General features: G+C 39.2%; 1 protein-coding gene across 1 annotated transcript in view; it reads left to right on the forward strand.

The window, feature by feature from the left end:
- Positions 1–287: 287 nt before the first annotated feature.
- Positions 288–19,898, forward strand: part of cngb1a (cyclic nucleotide gated channel subunit beta 1a) — a 22,241-nt gene continuing 2,630 nt past the window's right edge. Inside the window, exons 1-25 of the mRNA XM_035651953.1 lie at positions 288–347; positions 435–462; positions 1,913–1,986; positions 3,654–3,736; positions 3,977–4,114; positions 4,352–4,393; positions 5,184–5,288; positions 6,828–6,972; positions 7,889–7,928; positions 8,297–8,491; positions 9,413–9,548; positions 9,639–9,787; positions 9,918–10,154; positions 10,873–11,081; positions 11,178–11,228; positions 12,416–12,502; positions 13,220–13,284; positions 14,476–14,598; positions 15,550–15,691; positions 15,844–16,003; positions 16,910–17,007; positions 17,183–17,266; positions 17,356–17,474; positions 17,787–17,933; positions 19,599–19,782. Of these exons, the coding sequence (XP_035507846.1) occupies positions 288–347; positions 435–462; positions 1,913–1,986; positions 3,654–3,736; positions 3,977–4,114; positions 4,352–4,393; positions 5,184–5,288; positions 6,828–6,972; positions 7,889–7,928; positions 8,297–8,491; positions 9,413–9,548; positions 9,639–9,787; positions 9,918–10,154; positions 10,873–11,081; positions 11,178–11,228; positions 12,416–12,502; positions 13,220–13,284; positions 14,476–14,598; positions 15,550–15,691; positions 15,844–16,003; positions 16,910–17,007; positions 17,183–17,266; positions 17,356–17,474; positions 17,787–17,933; positions 19,599–19,782 (2,901 nt within the window). The remainder of the gene's footprint in view (positions 348–434; positions 463–1,912; positions 1,987–3,653; positions 3,737–3,976; positions 4,115–4,351; positions 4,394–5,183; positions 5,289–6,827; positions 6,973–7,888; positions 7,929–8,296; positions 8,492–9,412; positions 9,549–9,638; positions 9,788–9,917; positions 10,155–10,872; positions 11,082–11,177; positions 11,229–12,415; positions 12,503–13,219; positions 13,285–14,475; positions 14,599–15,549; positions 15,692–15,843; positions 16,004–16,909; positions 17,008–17,182; positions 17,267–17,355; positions 17,475–17,786; positions 17,934–19,598; positions 19,783–19,898) is intronic.

Below are 19,898 nucleotides of genomic sequence, written 5' to 3' on the forward strand. Positions count from 1 at the left end.
CCCTGGTGGCTGACTGCAGTATCGAGTCTCTCTCTATCTCCCCCTGGTGGCTGACTGCAGTATATTATTTTATTATTCTTATTTTCTCACACTGAATGTAGTAACCCTAGCTACAAACCATATAAAATCTTATATTGTGGCCAATTTTATGATAGCTACCAAGCTAACGAGCAATATCACACTAGTTATAAGAAGCAAACATAATGTGTGATACACCAGCTGGTATTTGAGGATCTACGACAGAAAGGGTTTGATTTGGTCTAACAGCTCGGTGTTGTCTTGACAGTATGGTGGGCTGGATCGTCAGTGGGATTGAACGCATTTTGCCTCAGCCTGTACAGAAGCAGGTGAGTCGCTGTGTTTTATCTCTCACACATTCCAGTTAGGAGACCATCACTGAATGTGTTGTTACATTATTTGTTCCCCTTGTGCAGGATGCAAGCGGTGACGAGGTGCAGAACGGTAAGTACCACCTTTCCACTGCTTTCACATGAACATTAGGATCTACCGAGGTTGGGAATCAGCATCACTGATATTTTAGAGACTAATTCCACATAGTTGTTGGCAGCTGGCTCCTGTTAATATACAGATAAAATATAGAGGTAATGTACAGATGCCACAGACACAACTTCTCACTTCTCACTCACAGGTGTCAGTCTTGTGTTAAGTTCCTTTTTGCAGAAACACATGCATGGATGAATTGATTGATTGGTTGATAGGTTAGCTGTGTACTGATTGGCAGGGGCTGGTGTCAGTGGTGAGGCGGACTCTAACCGGGCTGCTCTTCTCCTTCTGTTTCAGGGGGGAAAGGCGGCAAGAGCCCCTTAAAATAAAAGGAGAAGGAAGAGCGGGACAGAGTTGCTCACACTGACACTGACAGCTACAGAAAATCTTTAACTGAGTGAAGGACAGACAGACTGACAGACAGACAGACGGAGCAGTTTGTACACCTCATGTGATAAAAAGCTGCTCCACAAATCTGCAGTGCTTTCAGGTTTTGTACAGCTATTATGCACAAGTAACTTTTCTCTACCCAACATTTCTTAAAAAAATAAAAATATGATGTTTTTTAAATGTCTGATTGAAACATATTTTAACATGTTTGGAACAAAATGATTGTATGAGATTGCATAAATTGGTGCTCCCCAATAGCCTCTTTGACTTTCTCTAACAATGAATATACAGTGGCAGACAAAACAACACAAGTTTCTGTACCACAGAGTAAATTGTGACATGCCGGTAAGTCTTTATTGGACTGCCCTGTTAAATAATCCACGGAGCAGTAAAGTAACTGCAGGGACAGACTGGTTCCAAATCAGCTAAAGCTGTGATTATTCCGCCGTCAGTGCTACTTCATACTGGAAACTCACATAAGCTACTAGTTGCAGAGACTTTGGAATCTGAACTGACAATAGTTCAGGACAACTTTTGCATGTTTACAGGCTTTTTTTTTTGCTGATGATAATATAAAGGCAGCTAACTAAATGCAGACAGTGCAACTCATTCAAGTATTTTGCTGTGTGTTCATGAGAATAAATACATCAGTTGGAAAAAGTGCTTTGTTGTTGTTTTTGTTGTGTTGAAATAGCTGGGAACAGGAATCAATCAATCAATCAATCAATCAATCAATGAGTCTATTAAATAGTCATGAAATGTCCAAATATAAAATCTGTATTCTGTATGTGTGTAATCTAAACACCAATTGTATATTGCATTTTTAAAGTTAAAGTTTAAAGATTCATTTGTTTTTCAAGATTCAAAACAAGCCCTGCCAATAAAGTGTCAGATATCCATCAACTCCAGAATATGAACAAAAAATGAAACTTAAACGTTTCAGACATTTAGATTTCCAGTTATGTGTACAAGACGTAAATAATCTTGAGTCCTGCTCTTCCTGCTATATGGTGTTCAGTCAGCATCGTACAGCAGAAGACAGACCTGGTGCTGGAGGACATGGAACAGAACACAGAGGCCAAACAGGAGGAGGTGAGTCTTACTTGACCCTTCCTGTCCCAACCCTCAGGTAACATTCAGGATCAGTTTCAGAAAGACAGTGGCCAGAGTTTTAAAGAAAATATGTATGTAATAAACAGTTGGGATAGTAACTCCTATCAAAAGTAATATTCTAAGTAATCATTTTTGGGGGATTGTAACCGTAATATTATTACTGAAATGTATTAGTAATTAGTTACACTACTTGTGACTGGGGAAAGTAATTATTACTAGTAGTGAGGTACTGTCCAACACTGGTAATAAATGATATGTTGTGAATAAGTCAAGAAATAATTAAAATTTAATTCGATTCGGAAGCTGAGCCACTAAAAGGTGGAGTTACAACACTGCACACCACATTGGTCAGAGAGGATCATCACTAGAAGGGTCACATGAATCAAACAGGACATCCAGCAACCTTCTGCGTTTGGGTCGTGTTGAAGAGGAAGTGACGCACTTTCACATGATCTCAATATGACGATCAGCTAAGAATTCAATTAAATTTTATTGAACTTACAGTTCCCACTTACATTGAGGGGGTTCTATCTAAAGTGGAAAATGAAATCAAGAAAAGTATCAGGTACCAAAGTGAGTCAAGTTGAGTGATGCCAAGTAATACCATGCAGTTGAAATGAGGCTTAAGAGTGCAATGGTTGTAATTAAAGGTAGGTACAATGGCTCTTTGAAGGGTACCATGATAGTACCTGGGTAAACACTGTGGTACTTCAGAGTACCAGGTAAATCCCATTGTAGATACCATTGGGAAGAGTACTTTGGTAGTTTCAGAGTGGGTACCATAGAACTTAAAATGGTACTATTATAATACCACAGTATTTACCATTGCATTTTCGCTATAAAGGTACTATTCTAGTCCATCCATTCGAAATGCTATGGTACCTACTGTGGTACTACCATGCTAACCTTGGAAGTGTGGAAGGTTCTTACTATGCTACTCTTATTCTTGAGGGGTTTGATGGAGTAGGTACCATGGTACTCTAGATGGTACAAGGTATATCCCATGGTATGTACCATGACACTTTGAAGGGTACCATGCTAGCACCAAGAGAGGTACCATGGCACAATGAGGGGTAGCAGGATTATACCATTGTCAAGTCAAGTCAAGTCAAGTCAACTTTATTGTCAGATGTGCTATACATGCACGCATAAGCACAAATGAAATTTCAGTCCTCGTCGTACCCGGTGCAAAAATGCAATAAGAAAGAATAGGAGCATAGAAAAGATATAAAAATAAGACAATTCTACAATTTAACAAGACATAAAATGAACAATCAACAATCATTGTATACCATATACCATCTTTATAAGGGCACCATGGTAGTACCAAGGTTAGCATGGCAGTACCATTGTGGTGCAATAGCACTTTGGCTACAAGGGTACTACACTAGAAGTACCCTTCAAAGTGCCAAGGTACCTGCTTTGTACCTACATTAGAGGATACCATGATAGTGACAATGGTGGTGAGGTACAATGGTACTCTAAAGGGTAGCAGGTTTTACCATGGTAGGTAACATGGCACATAGGGTAATTGTGATAATAGCAACAGTACTAAGATATTTGAAAAGTTACTAAATTAGTAATCAACAGAGATTTTTTAATGTTAAGCAAATGTGAGTGAGTTCCCTCTCTGTGGTTGGTTGCAGACAGAGACCCAGATGATGACTCCAGTGACAGACAGCATCAAGAAGGAGGCTGGAGGAGCAGTTTTAGCTCAAATGGAGGAAAGGTTAGTGACTACTCTCTCTGCCTTATTTACTCTATGTTCCTTTTTCTGTTTGATCTTTTTGTCCAACAAGTGCACTAAGAATGAAAATGTCTCCCAGTTGACAATCCAGGGTGACAACTGAAGGACTTTGTTATTTTAGGGTTTTTCATTTTCAGTGCTAGGTTGGATTTCATCTTTATTTTGTTTAAACTCTACATTTAACTGTAACTGTGACCACTTGTGTTCTTTCTTGGTGTACAGACTACAGCAGGAGCGTTTGGAGGCAGCTCGCATCGCAGAGGAGATGGCCAGAAAGGCAGCGGAAGAGGCAGTCCGACAGCTGGAGGTGGAGCATTCAGCTAAGATCGTCATAGAAACACTGCCAGAGTCAAACGAGCAGTAAGTGACAAACACATACAGGATACACATATATACACATACCGTCCAGCCAAAAGGACGGGTTGCCCAAGCAATAGTTTAAAGAGAATATAAGATTAAATTAGTTAGAGACATTATTTTTGCAGTGCATATACAGTACATGCAGACTACATGTACAATTGGAGACAAAAACACATCCCAAACACTGTATATTCTGAGCTGACATCCTCCAGTAACATGCCTGTTTGTTCTCAACAGACTGCCCAACATCCTGGAGGAGGAAAATGAGGATGAGCCAGAGTAAGTCTATATTCCTGTTGCTGTCTAATATACTGCTGTTATGTTGAGTTAACTGCTTCTAGCTACCGCTACTGCAGATTCTGCCTCAACTGAAATGCTGGCTAGGTCAGATTCATCATTTGCAACACCTTTTATGTTGGGTTACATTTGGCACCCGTCTATATATTTGTACTGGATCAAAAAGGGACGAAACTAACCTCTATATTCTTGTTTGACTGTGAGATATGAGGTATTAGGAGGGTTTGTAGTCAGGGTATTGCTTTATTGTAGTCCCTTAGAGAGCAGGTTTCCTATAGTATTGCAGTGATGCAAGTAACCTAGAAGTGGGCAACTTCCATGGTCTTTCATTTTCCATAATATTTTGTCAAATGTGTTTGAAATTAAGTTTCAGTCTTCATCTGGCAGGAATGTCTGATCCTGATTTGGGCGGCCTCTCGTTATCCCCATAACTGAAGTTCAAATGTAGTTCCCAATCACTTTCAAATGTCACTGAAATACAAACTAAGTGACTAATTATTTAACAAAAAACATGCATGTCAATATGGGAATTGTGTTTTTCTATAACATTGACTGTACTTTATTATGCCATTTCTTTGCTTTGAGCACCCTCTGCTGGCAAAGTTAGTATTAAACCGCCATACCCTTTTTTTATTTTACAAAAACCTAAAGCTCTGCTGCTCTTTGACTTGGATGCTGCTCCATGTAGCAACTACTTGCTCTCTGACACAATGAGCTGAACTTTGTGACAGGGGCTCTCTATCTTGTTTTCCCCTTGCTGCACATCGTTCAGGTTGCAGAACCTGCAGGAGGACAGTGAAGACAGCACAGACAAAAGGAGTCCTGAGAAAAATAAAGTGAATAACAAAACTGTAGAGGAAGAGAAAAAACCAGACCAGTAAGCTCAGCCATACAAAGGCTTACACCTGCAATTAGATGGAGAAATACTATCATAATTCGTATGATTTGGATCCAATTTATCTGTAGACCATATAACATTATATACATTATTATATTTATATTATTATAATCCTCTTGTGGAGTTCTGTAAGCATGCATCATTTTTCAATCAACAGCTTGTACCTCTGTACCAGCAGATCTACTAAGCTTTTTATTTCTTCTGGTCTTTCTGAGTGAACTGAAGTCCTGCACTGGGTAAACCCCCATGCATCTTCCAATCTTTCCATCTTTGTAAGAGCTGGTCTGTTGTGCATCACTTTATCTCCCTGGAAGTCCCCTTTAGAAACAGTTACAACCAAGGGTCTGACAACAATTTGTGTATCTGAGGGCAAATCTGACCACTGCTGACCTTTTTTGGCTAAACTCTGTGACGTCTGCCAATAAGGCAAGGTTTCCTCCAAGTCTGCCTCATCCTCTCAGGGTGTGAAATGGGAGCTGAGTCTGTAGGTTGAACTTCGTCAATTACCACTCGGTCTGTTTTCAGACCCTCACCTATGTCTACGATGTGTGGGAAGTGACAGAAATTAAAGGATTTTATTGAAAGAACCATGTGGTTCGTTCATTGCTTCCACAAGCTCCTGTGGACGTAAATTCAAGTATGTCCAACAGGCAGGTTACCCTGGGCTAGGAAGGAAAATCATGTTCCCTGTCCATTTTTTAACCTTTATTGCTAACATTGTTCAGTTGGTTGTTCCTACAGTAAGTGCACATGTTGAATAGAGTATGATAAAGGTATAGTTAAACTTGCTGTAAAGGTTTTGAGGCCATTTGGGGTCAGCAGTATCAAGCTGTAAGCATGACATTAACATATATAATTTCGATACAGTGACTTTGTTAGCCAATAGTTGCTTATTTACACATCCAGCAGTTACGGAGCGACACAATCATTCATTTGGTGTTGTGTTTTTGTTACCTGATGAATGTAAGTCCAGTATTCACTCTTTTAGCTGTTTTTGATCTCTAGAAAATATCTTAAATATTCTTGTCTCTTTAGCTGTTTTTAACTGCTTTCGTAAAGGTCATTTCATACATTGCTATTTATAAAATTTAAATTATCTGCTGTAAAGACGAACTCCCTGAATTTGTTACTGCACTTTCAACCTAAAAACTACTATCAGCTTACGTTACACTGCATCATATGAACCTTAAGCCTGTATTAGGAAAGGAAAGGAAAAGTCAGTAGTCAGTCACTTCGGTCCAGAGGAAAGTCAGTAGTCAGTCACTTTGGTCCAGAGGAAAAATATCCTGACAAATATGGATAATGGATTCATCTTTTGGTTTTGTTGAGTTTATATGCATTAGCACCCCCTCTAAATGTCGCTTTACCTACACTGTATGTGAACATACCTTAACAGTTCCACAGGGGAGTTCTCCAACTATTATGTGAATACAAGGATACCAGTGGATTTGTTTTGTGGCTTATCAGTAGATTTATTCTGCTTTTCAGTCATTCTTGACACTTGCTCGTCTTCACCAGGTGCCTGGTAGAAGTCTGTCCGGCCGAAGATGATGCCACCCTTTTATCAACAGATGTGGAGCCAGCATCGGAGAGGAGAGACCTGGAGAGTCCATCTTCCCAAGCTGTCACCCAGCAACCAGAGTCACAAGCTCCAGAGGACTCAGTTAGTGAAACTCTACATCTAGCAGACATACCTTTATACCACAGAGCTTCTTGTATTCTGTTTGGCTGGAGGGTGTTTTTCAGTGTCTATTATAACATATTATCCTCATTAGGTTGATGCTTACAGCCCACAGCTGCTCCTACTGGTTGGAGTAGTGAAGTAACTGTTGCACATTTTTTGGCAGAATAGTTTAAGGACAATTATGGTTTATTCCCACTTCTGTCTTATTCTTACAGCTTTTCCCATCATTGCTATGAGATATAAAAACATTGTACTCACCAGGCTGCAATGAGATTATTGCTGATTGTTGTTGAACATTTCAGGGATTCTCACTTTAGGTTTTATCTTCTAACAAAGTAGATAAAATGGATAAACTGTTGGTTTGTTTCTAACCTGTCTAATCGTCTAACTGCTGTTTTCTATGTTCCCAGATATGAACTTGGTGAGTACAGTGTTCTTGTCACTGATAGGAATGATGGACAAAATGACAAAAATCAAAGTATTCTTTAACTTTTGAGGAGGACACTTAACAAAAATATAAATAACCAATACTCGGATTTGGTTGCTAGCAAGTGACCAGGTCTGCGGCAAGCCATGCATTTACATAAACGTAATCACAGAGACAAATTTACTTAATTGGCCACTGTGTGTTATTTTTCAATAATACATGGCTTATTGTGGATCGTCTCTTGCCTTGCAGTATTTCTTTTTTAAACATAAAAATGATTCATGCAAAACTCCTACAACAGCTTTGTTTACCCGAGCTTCCAACTGTATCACGTGGTCATCCGCATATGGAGTCTGCTCTATTGTCATGGAGCTGAATCTTGTGATTTCATCCAAAGTACTTTTAGGACATCATCTGCGCGTTGGTATGCAGTGAATTACATGACATCTTTCTTTCTCCTTCTCTCAGGCCTGTGCAGCAGGTGAAGAAGAAGAGGGTGAAAACGGAGGTGAGTGTTGAAAAAAAGATTTTTGCAACAGTCACACCTGAAGGAGAAACATAAATACATAAAAGCCTGAGTTATTTTCCTTCCCACCAGCTATGTCACTGTCAAAGTCTCTTACTAGCTTAAAAATGGGTGTGTTTGAAAATGAAGATTTATTTGATTAGAATAGTTGCATTTGATGGATCATATCAACATGTAGAATTGAGGTTCACCTAAATTAATTGGCATTTTATTAGAATTGTGAAGTTGTCAGATATTATGTCTGATTACAGGACAAAAACAGAGCTAAACAGTGACCTTTGTGCTAACTGACACAATCAATGAGCTTACATTTGTAACCTGTCTTTGACTCTGACTGTTTCTCGGTCCAGTTCCCGACATTTGTTCTCCGATAAAGAGCTTTCTGCTTCAATTCCCGCACGCTGCCGAGTGTCTGGAGAGCTGCAGGACGCTGATGCATCGCCATCACCTCACCCCTCCCAAACTGTCCATGCCGACCCCGCCGCCAGTGCTCACCCAGCTGACCCAGGAGCTCTCGCAGTTCCCCAAGCTGGCGCGACAGTGCTGCATGAGCCTCGTCAGCCGCTTAAGATGCCTTTACTCCAACTCCCAGCATCCTCAGCAGCCTTAACCCCGTACTCCTGCAGCCGACCCTTAGAGAAACCTTATAGACACCCTGTGTAGATGGAAACCTTTAAAGTGCCAAACAAACCCCTCTGCATCACTAACATCCTGCTCATCATCACTCCCATCATGCTCCGCTGCTCTGCGCTGCTTCACCATGAGCTGCCAGCTGACCACACTTAAGGTGATATTACAGGAAGTGGATGTTTGTGCTGTGAAAATATTTATTCACATCATATGGGATGGATGGAGAGTCGGTCATGTGAGGGTTACAAACACTGTGAATTGACAGTAAAACACATTAATATTAATATATTAATATTAATATCTTATTACACCTTAGATGAATATACAGGTCAGAAACTGGTAATTCCAATAGCTCCAATATGCATTGAACGCGGCATAAACAACAACATCACTGCATGATTCTGAGAATAAAAGAAAAAAAGAAATGTGTTAACTGATCAATTGATAATTTGGGAGACCAATCCAGAAACAGACTTTATGTTGTGATAAAATCTCTAATCTTCTCACTGGAAGCTTTCAGCCACTTCTCATGGTCTTCATCGGTAAATGGAAGTGTTTTTTTAACTTTTATAAACTACTATACGTAAACTAAAACATATACATGCTAGCTATTTGTAGCTACGGTAGAATCAAATATGTTATCTATATCTATCTATGTGTAGCTAGTTCCACTGTCTCACATTTTTTGCATGTACATCATACACACCAGCTGTACTGGGGTATTTTTAGATAATAAAATGTTTTAATTGTAAGGATGCCCTTTAGCCTCTACAAGTCGTCACTGCTGTAGTAAGATGTGACCTGTGGTCAAACTGTTATACTGGTGTGTTCCTCAGGGAGGCTGAAGGTGGAGGACCAAAACATCCCCCAAATTATCACAACCCCCCAACCCCATGAGGACGATGATGAGGAACTGATGAGGATCAGTCTGAAGACCGGCAATCAGGGAGACCTACTGACGGCAGATGAATGGTGAGAGACACCACACACAAACACACTTCGTCCTCCAACTGTTGTCACCTCCATCCTCCATGTCTTTTGTCCTGTCATTGTCGTCCCCAGGACTCGTCCTCTTTCAGCAGCCAGCGTCGGCAGCGTGGTGATCCAGGACCGTCTGTACCAGCTCGTCGGGCTGTTTAAAGGTCGGACAGAGCACCAAAAAGAGCGGCTAGTGGACCCGGACGAGTCTGAGGAAGAAAGTCCCTCAACCTGTATGTAATGACTGTCCCAGGCTGAGAATTAACGTTTAACTCTGATCTGATTTCTTCAGCTTGACATTCACTTGATATCTGTGCAGAATCATCAGAATAACGTTCTAAGAATACTGTCTAATCTCTGCAGCCCCGAGCAAAGCTCCACCTCCTCCTCCACCTCCACCTCCACCAGGAGAAGAGAAAAAAGAAGATGCTCCTGCTGCAGCAGAAGAAGAAGAGGAGGAGGAGAAGGAGATGGTGCTCCCATTTACAATTTTGGGACAGCCAGTAAAAATACCCAAGCTGCCCAAACTTCCCAAGCTGCCCGACTGGCTCAGAGTCATCGTGGAGTACCGCTTCCCCTCCAGCATCGACCCCTTCACCGGTGAGCAGAGCTGGGCTTTTTTCTTTATCTACAACACGCCTTCTGGTATCAACTGAAATTAAACAGAGAGTTCAACATTTTGCTAATGCTTTAAATCTGTATCTTAGATGCACATCTAAATTCAAAGCTGTGAGTTTGCACTGAGTAGATATAAATCATAGAAGAAGAAAGAAGAAGAAGAAGGAAGAAGAAGGAAGAAGAAGAAGAAGAAGAAGGATATACTTTATGGATTTCCCTCAGGGGATTTTTTCACTCTTTTTTTATAACACACACACACAGCCCTGAAAGTGCACACTTCATGCACATGTGGACAGGCAAAGGGGAAAGATGGTGGAGTGATGGGGCTGCCACGTTAGCAGTGCCCCATGAGCAGGTTGATTACTCAATATAAAATCAAAAGGTTACTCAAATCACATCATTTTGTTAATATTGTAGGATATAGGACAAAGGATAAAGAGTTTTGCAATCATGGTAGTTTCTCCTACACACTTGGAAGGCAAGGAGTATTCAGTTGGTTGTGATCTGCAACTTCACCGCTATATGCCACTAAATCTTACACACTGGACATTTAAGTATATTAATATCAAGTATTAGTATCAGAATATATTTAAAATACCAATAGTAAAAGTACTGATGATGCAGAATGGCTCAGAATGATGCATTCATTTGTTGTCAAGTGCACTATTTGTACTCTTCTTTTCCATATCCATCTCCACAGATCTGATCTATGTACTCTGGCTGTTCGTTGTTGTGGCGGCGTGGAACTGGAACGTGTGGTTGATCCCCGTCCGCTGGGCATTTCCGTACCAAACCCCTGAAAACATTCACCTGTGGCTGATGATGGACTACACCTGTGACCTCATCTACATCACCGACATCCTAATCTTCCAGCCCAGACTGCAGTTCGTCCGCGGTGGAGACATTGTGGTCGGTGAAACATTACAACAGAAATATTTTAAAACTGACTTTTTGATTTTAGTTCAGCACAAACGGCTTCTCTAACCTGGAACTTTTTTATTTCAGTGTGATAAAAAGGACATGAGAGAAAACTACATGACCACGGAAAGATTTAAGGTAAGACTGAACCTGAAGATAAAGCAGACAAAATACTATAATAGTTAATGTTATATGGAAGACCAGAACATTAAAGCCATGGTTCCCAAATAATTTCAATAATTACAACAAATACCATCACTTCAAACACATATGATAGAAGTGAGTTTTAAGGAGAGTTTTTTCTATTGTATCGGACTCGTTGGTATTTGCACTCAACTTGGCCATTTTTTTCAGAAGAAACTTTCTCCTTCAAAACAAAAACCATCGATGAAGCACTTTTCAGAAAAGCATTCATGGCACAGCTTTTTTCTGTCTCGGCCTTGATTCTATCTCTCTGACTTGGGCTTGTCTTGGACTCGACAAAGGTGGTCTTAATTACAGAACAGTAGAATCAGCAGTGAAATATTAAAATCACTTCTGACCAGTGAAAAGTCTGACAGTTTTTAGATGTTTCGCCTGCTGATAGGAGAATAAAGTTGCAATAGTCAAGCCTGGAGGCGATAAAAACATGGATGAGCTGCAGAGGAAAGGAACAACCTGATCTTGGTTTAGTGTCAGTTGGATGAAGCAGGACTGCATCACTTTAGTCACCTGAGCATCAAACGACAACTCAAGTCAAGAAGTATACAGAGGTTGCTGCCTCTTCTTTACCATTAGTAGGTAGAGAAGAGGCTTCTGAAGGGCCAGAAGTATCTTTATAATTATGTCTCATATGGAATTACACTGCAGGACATAATAAAGGACACACAGATGGTAACAGACCAGAATAGCTCTGGGGGACTCTGTGTGTTTCCAGCACGAACACAGCAAGTCTGGAACGGCTGTTTGTGGTTAGTTAGCTTGGTTGGCTCTGTTTGCGCTGTTAGCTCTGACAACAAGTTCGCTGTTCCTGCTACACTGTTGTGGTCAGCTGCATTTGCTGTCAAGGCAGAGCCTGATGCATTTCTTAATTTTCTAGCAGAATTAGTATAGCTACTTTCTTTAGTACATTTTTTCATTGGATAAATTCATTTAAAATTTGCAATACATTTGGAGGGAAACATGGCAGTTTTGGGGGTATTTAATGAAATATAAATATACATTCTATAACATAAGTATTTAGGATCTCACTCTTTATTGGTTAAATATGGAAATGGTGAATTTCTAATTCATCTGTTCACATAAAATTTCAGTGTTGTGACACTGTGTTTGCTGTGTGTTGGCAGATGGACATCATCAGTCTGTTTCCTATGGATATATTTTACTATTTCACTGGAGTGAACTCTCTGCTGAGATTCCCTCGCTTGCTGAAGGTCAGGATGTGTTTCATTGTTGAGACTTCATCTATTTTATGTCAAGAATACCAACTTGTTTTGCCATGCACCATGACATCTACAACCACCAAAAACATTACATCATTATATATCATTATGTATTGTGCACATTTCATTTTTTGACACATCATTTGTAAATAATTATCCATGATTGGCAAAGAAACAAACAATAAGTTAAAAGGGATAAACAACACCAAAATAATTAGTGTTACAGTTATTTAGGGTACTGAGCCATTTTTTGGTCCAGTTCAGGTACTGGTTAGGTTAGGATATGTTCATGAATTGTCACATATACTCTAGAGATAATCTGTTAAACATAACAAAAGAGTTGGAATGTTACAAATATAATCTATATATAATACAAATATCTCTTGAGGGACTATCCAAATAAAGTGAACCATAATGAATAAACCAACACGAATTTTGCAAAATAACTGCCAATAAGAACAAGAAGTAGAAAAAAAGTAAAGTAGTTAAATGCATTTTCCAAATGTTTACTGGTTATTTCATCATTATTTTTTTTTAGTATCTCTCTTTGGTATAGTTTTAATTTAAGTTTAGAGTTTTTGTAATTATATTATTCCATTATGCCATTGCGTATGTGCCTTATTTTTCCCAGTTTCTTACGATGTATTTCAGTTTCGTGCTCATACTGTAGCACTGTGTTGAAGATGATTCTCATCTTTTCACTCTCAGTACATGGCTTTCTTTGAGTTCAACGACAGAATGGAAGCTGTGATGAAGAAAGCGTACATCTACAGGTGAGATATGTGATTCACAGTTGGACAAAAACCAAAGCAGGTACCAATAGGGGGAGCTGTCTGTCCTGTCTGAAAACACCAGTAAGGTGCTTTGTAAACAAAAAAGGGAAAACTGATGTCTTGTTAGCAAACACAATAGATACTGAGGCTTTTATACAGACAGATATCTGAGCATTAAAATAATCCAGCCTGCAAAGTGTTATATGGTATGCTAGCAGTAGCAGTGAAAGAAAAGACTTTGAACAGACAGAATTCTGGCAATTTATATACATTTTTCAACTGAGTGGGATCTGATAACTCATCAATAGTTCAGGTTCAGAGTCAACTTTAACACCAAAACGATTCGCTTGATGGCTCAGAATAAGTCAAAGTAATTTTGCAGTCATTTGTTTTTAGTTTTACCCTGATTAAAGTTTGGAACGTTTTGTGACATTCAGGCATCAAAAACTGAAAAGAGGTATCAGTCACAGCAACATAAAACTGTGTATCATCAGCATACAGTTGAATGCAAACAGTTGGACACTCAGCGACAAATAACATATTTTAGTGATATTCTTTAATTGAATAGATGTAAACACAGCCTCTCTGGGATATTGAACATAAAACACAATATTTTATGTCACAATATTTTATGTTTTTTACATCATAAATTGAAAAAAATGTAAAAAACAAAAAAAAAATCTGGGAGATGGGTGGTCAAAGCAGCTGTCTGGCTATAGATAGGTTTTTTTCTTTTACATAAACTATTAATAAAAAATAAACATTATTGGTGACATACATTCATGAATTAAAGTTAAAATAATAAGAACTTTATACAGCAACTTTCAAAAACAAGGCGAAAAGGCTTTACAGTAAACACTAAAATAATCGTAATGAGCTCTACAACTAAAGATATAAACAAGTTAAAATTATTTAATAGATTACAGCAAATACCATTAATCAAGAAAAAGACAAGATTCAAGGAGGACACTGAATTTGCCTGCCTGAAATCAGTATACAGGGAGCTCACTCAAGGCTTTAAAATAAAAATCAATAATAAAACTCACTTGCAACCAGTGAGGGGTAGCAAGGATTGGTGTAATGTCACCAATGACCCCAGAATTGATCCTTGAGGAATGCCACATGGAATGATTCTAGTGCATTAATTTCATTAAATGTTCAACTTGTTGTGTGTGTGTGTGTGTGTGTCAGGGTGATCCGAACTTCCACCTACCTGCTGTACTCTCTGCACATCAACGCCTGTCTCTTCTACTGGGGCTCCGACTATGAAGGACTGGGATCCACCAAGTGGGTCTACAATGGAAAAGGCAACGCGTAAGAACCCGCCATCACTCTCTGAACAAGTTTATGATGCACACAGTAATCTGATTCTACTTCACACTAGTGAACTTTTGTATGTATGTACTGTTTGTATGAGTAGTCCCTGTTTTCTTTGTTCTCAATGCTCTTATATGACCATGCAGGTGACGAGATAGTTTCACAGTACCCCACTGATCTACAGGTGGTGGTAACACACCACGATATGCAGCAATGCACCAACAAAGACAGGGAAGAAGAAGACAGCAAATTTATTAAAAAGTGTCTTTGTGAATGTTTGATGAAGAAGGTTCTGGTTAGAAACACTGAATGTAAACTCCACAGGAAGCTTTATTGAGTAAATATATGTAGGGCAGTGGTTCCCAACCTGGGGCTCAAAACCCCCACTAGGGGTCACCAAAGCTTTACGAGGGGTTGCAAGGCCTTCTTGATTTAAGGGCTGTAAAAAAAAAAGTTTGTCAAGAAAAGAAGCCTATTAAGTTTCTATGATTGTTAAAAATTCTTTCAAAAATACATAATATAGACAAAGATTTTATAAAAATATCAGGAAAACTCATCTGTGATCAATATTCACAGAAAATGCAGTTTATCAGCTGTTGTTGTTATTGTTAAATATAATATGAAATATACAAATATACTAACTCAATGATGGAAAAGGGTTCCCATAAGGAAAAAGTTTGGGAATAAGTGATGTAGGGGAAGTGCTGCACGTAGGAAAAAAATGAAATTCATTAATGTTGATTTAACTTAAAACCAAAGCTAGAAACATGCTTTCTTTCTAATTTCTAGTAACAATAGAGTACAGTATCATCGCTGTCAGTGAAAAGCGTGTATTAGATTATCTCAAATCTGCATTATCAAGCTGCATTTACTGAACATTTGGAACATGCAGGGTTTTTCATTTAGGGCCTTTCAGAAGGTATTTCAGTTGTTTTTTTGTTCCCACAGTTACATCCGCTGTTACTATTTTGCCGTGAAGACGTTGATAACCATTGGAGGACTGCCGGACCCCACCACCGTCTTTGAGATCTGCTTCCAGCTCATCAACTACTTCGTTGGCGTCTTTGCTTTCTCTATCATGATCGGTCAGGTCAGTTCACCACCAAACTTTGTTAATAAAAGTGTTCTACAGTAAATGAAATAAATCCAAACCATAAGAGGTAAAATGAGATAAAGGTCCACGAGATTCTGACCTGTATCTTTGAGTTCTAACTAACCGGACTGCGTCCCCTCCGGTCTCAGATGAGAGATGTGGTCGGAGCTGCGACAGCCGGTGAGAACTATTACCGCGCCTGCATGGACAGCACCGTCAAGTACATGAACTCCTACAACATCCCCCGAGAGGTCCAGAACCGCATCAAGACCTGGTACGACTACACCTGGAAGATCCAGGGCATGCTGGGTAAGAAAAAATCTAACAAAAGATTGTCAGAGAAAAAAAAAATATTGGGTTTGATTCATGATGGTAATTTTAATCAATGTTGACCCCAGACCAGCTCTGATGGTTTGCTATGTAACTTTATATTTTTATATATATGTATATTAGTTAGTTGAATGTTTAAAAATTCAACATATTATATAAGAATAACATGTTTTGTATGCAAAATTTACAAATTTGCAAACTAACCACTAACTGCAGGTAGTAACTGATCAGTTATATGGAGTATTTTTCAGTCGGCATTGGGTATACGCTCTTCTAATTCCAGTCTGCGTCATTCAGAAGTCTCCCGCAAGCTCTGACTCGACTGCTTTTACTAGGATGACATAGGTTAAAAAAATCCTGTGAAATTACAGAAAATAACTGACTATATTGATCATTACTCCATACGTTGCCAGCCACTACCAGAATTTTGATCATATTGATTAATCTTTCATAGAATATTATGTTCAATGAATATGGAAACAGTGAATAAAATATAAAAAGAACAGAGCCTCTATTTTTATACATTATACAACTCATTGTTTATTAATTTTGTATTGGAACTTGAATGTTCGTCGTTTTCATTTATAACATGAAATTTCCAACCAGAAATTGCATTTTTTTTGCAATTATTTCAGTTTCAGTATTATCATAGTATCAGTATTTTAGTTTTTGTTCACTTCCACTAACTAACTATTATGTAAAATAAATCACATAATATTCTGTTTAAGTAGAAGTGTGTTATAATAACGTCTTCCTTACAAAATATACACATTATTCTGCTTGTTGGGAGTCACATTCATATCTCATATGACATTAACAGTGACAATACTAAAGTACAGCAGCATACAGGTATACGTACAGTTACTTACTGTGTCTCTTATGCAGACGAACAGGAGCTGCTGATACAACTTCCTACTAAGATGAGGCTGGACATCGCTGTGGACGTCAACTACGCCATTGTCAGCAAAGTCGCGCTGTTTCAGGTGAGGAGGACAGAAAACACAGAAATGAAACATAAACATAAAACATTTTGATTGTTGTCTGCAGAAATATTCTGTATGTTTAATATTAATAATTCTGTACAAAATGAGCAAGTAATGAGCTTAAAATGTCTGAATGACACACTGAAATCTGTCTGTATGTCTGTCTCTCTGTCAGGGCTGTGACAGACAGATGATTTTCGACATGCTGACGAGGCTCAAATCTGTCGTCTACCTGCCCGGAGACTTTGTCTGTAAAAAGGTGAGCACATACCTGTCTTAAGGGTTAAAGCTGTTAAAGAGCTGCTGCAGTTTGTGTTGACCACTGTGTGTGTGTGTGTGCGTGTGCAGGGGGAAATCGGCAGGGAGATGTACATCATTAAACAGGGGGAGGTTCAGGTGGTGGGCGGTCCTGACCTGCAGATAGTGTTTGTCACCATCAGAGCCGGCTCGGTGTTCGGAGAGATCAGGTCAGAGCTGCTTCCTGTCATCCTATTAACCAATTTACATGTGGGACAGCCAGGTGGTAGACACACACACACACACACACACACACACACATATATGTGTATATATATATGTACATGCTTGCAGCTGGTTGTAATCTGCCGCGAGAGGCCAGTAGATCCTTCACACTGTTCCTTTAAATGCTGCCTCCTTTCAGAAAAATTATGTAAGAGTTGGTATATCTGCACCGTGCTGCCCCCACAGCGTCCAGGTGCAGTTCACTTTTACCCCCCTGGTGTTTGTGTGACAGCGCTCTGTTTCCTGTGATTGGTCAGCTTGCTGGCGGGAGGCGGAGGGAACCGACGCACAGCCAACGTGAAGGCGCACGGATTCGCTAACCTCTTCATCCTGGACAAAAAGGACCTGGCAGAGATCCTTGTGCACTACCCGGAGTCCCAGAAACTCCTCCGCAAGAAGGCCAAGTAAGTCCCCGAGCAGCTGCCTGGCTCAAGGGTCAAAGTTCAGGGTGACACTGTAACACACAGGAAGCACAGAGGTTGGATCAGCTCACCTGTGTAACTCTGTGCTCCGTTTTATTGATCAGCAGCAGAGAGTTGATCAGTGGAAACTTTTATGGGCACCAGAAGATCTATCCTTTAACACAGGCGCCGCCCAGAACCTCATGTTTCATTGTAATAATTCATTTATGGGCTAAATTACCGCTGAGAGAGTGACTATAAAAATGTAATTTGATACAGTTACTAATTACCTGTTTCACCCAACCTCCACTAGGGGTCGCCAAAGCTTCCCCGGAGGCCTTGTTGATTTTAAGGGGTGTAAGAAAACGTAGTCCTTATCCGCTCAAACTACAAACCGGCTGGTTCGGGAGGATCTCCGGTTCTCACACTGTGAACATGTGTGACATATAAACCGGGGCCAGACCTCGGAGTAAAAGATATTTAAAATCAACCAATCCAAGGACTTTAAACCCGCTGTGTGTCCTCTATTCCTGGTCCTGCTTAGCACACTGTAAAAAACATAATCAATGTAAAACAACGGATATATCCCGACAGCTCGGGAGCCAAAATATACAGTATAATAACTTTACTGACTTATTAAAATACAGTAAGTTCTATAATTAAAATACAGTTTTATCTTTCTAATGTTTAATTAAAGATATGTACAGTATAAAAACAATTATCTATACAGGTGAACTCTGCTATAATAAAAATAATCAGGCTGTTGTTGAGTGCTGTTATTATTGGATTTCTATTATTTTAATCTGAATTTTAAAAGTCACAGAACTGTAATAATCTGTGAAATTACAATATTAAACTTGAATTTAATAGTTTCATCTAATAAATAAACAGTTAATATCTGCAGAAATACTAGTTTTGCAAATGTATTTTAATCTTTTTATGTAAAAATGTAATCCTTATGATTATTTACAGTAACAGATTTTTCATTTATTTTAGATGTAAATTCACAGGATATTTTTGTAAGAAACAGAAAAAAACAGAAAAAAACCTGTAAACTTACATACAGGATGACATCAGAGTGAACAGACGTACGGACAGAAACATTAAACAATACAAACGTTGAAGTGATTATGATCGGGGTCAGAGGAAGAATCAGGGAATTACTAATATGAATATAAAAACAATAAATATGAATGAAACAAAAGTAAATAAGTAAATAATAATCTTTAATTATACATTTAAAATCCATATTACTTCACAAAAAGTCTTAAAATCATCAGGTTTTAAAAGAATATTTCAACCAAAACAAGAAAGTTTTTATCTGAATATTAACAAATTAATTAATTTATTCGCTGAAGTTTTGTGTTTTTAGTCAGAAATATTATTAATAAATGAAGAAATAAATCAACCCCGCCCCGTTAAGCTCCTCCCGTCTGACCCGGTCTGTCCTGATCAGGATTAGTCCTGTAATCTGCTCAGGTGCTTCCTGTTGCAGACAGGTCAGTGGAGCTTTATCTCCTCACTCGGGTCATGGTGCTGCAGCAGAGCGGATGGATGTGCTGGAGGTGCTGCAGTTGGTACGAAACCAAGAGTTTCTGTCTGTATCTGGACCCTGTGGGGGGAGGTGGTCTGTGAGTGTCCCTCATTCTTACCTCTGTGTCTCTGCAGGACCATGCTGACTAAGGACGTGAAGCCGGACGAGAAGAAGGGTAAAGAGGCAATGCAGGTGATCCCAGCCAGACCCGACACCCCCAAAATGTTCAAGGCGGCCCTGAAGGTGACGGAGCACGCCGGCATCGAGGGAACCTTCACCAAACTGAGGGAGACCTACAAACCGTTGGACGGTGACGAGGTGAGACAGAGACTAATTATATTATATATTATATACATTTATACTTCTGATGTCTTCTGTCCGTGTTGGAGCCAGAGAACTGTCATCAGACATTTTACATCATTTTAGAAATGTAT

The sequence above is a fragment of the Morone saxatilis genome, unplaced genomic scaffold (genome assembly GCF_004916995.1).
Source record: "Morone saxatilis isolate NCDOM2014 unplaced genomic scaffold, NCSU_SB_2.0 Contig11, whole genome shotgun sequence".
Lineage (NCBI taxonomy): Eukaryota > Metazoa > Chordata > Actinopteri > Moronidae > Morone > Morone saxatilis.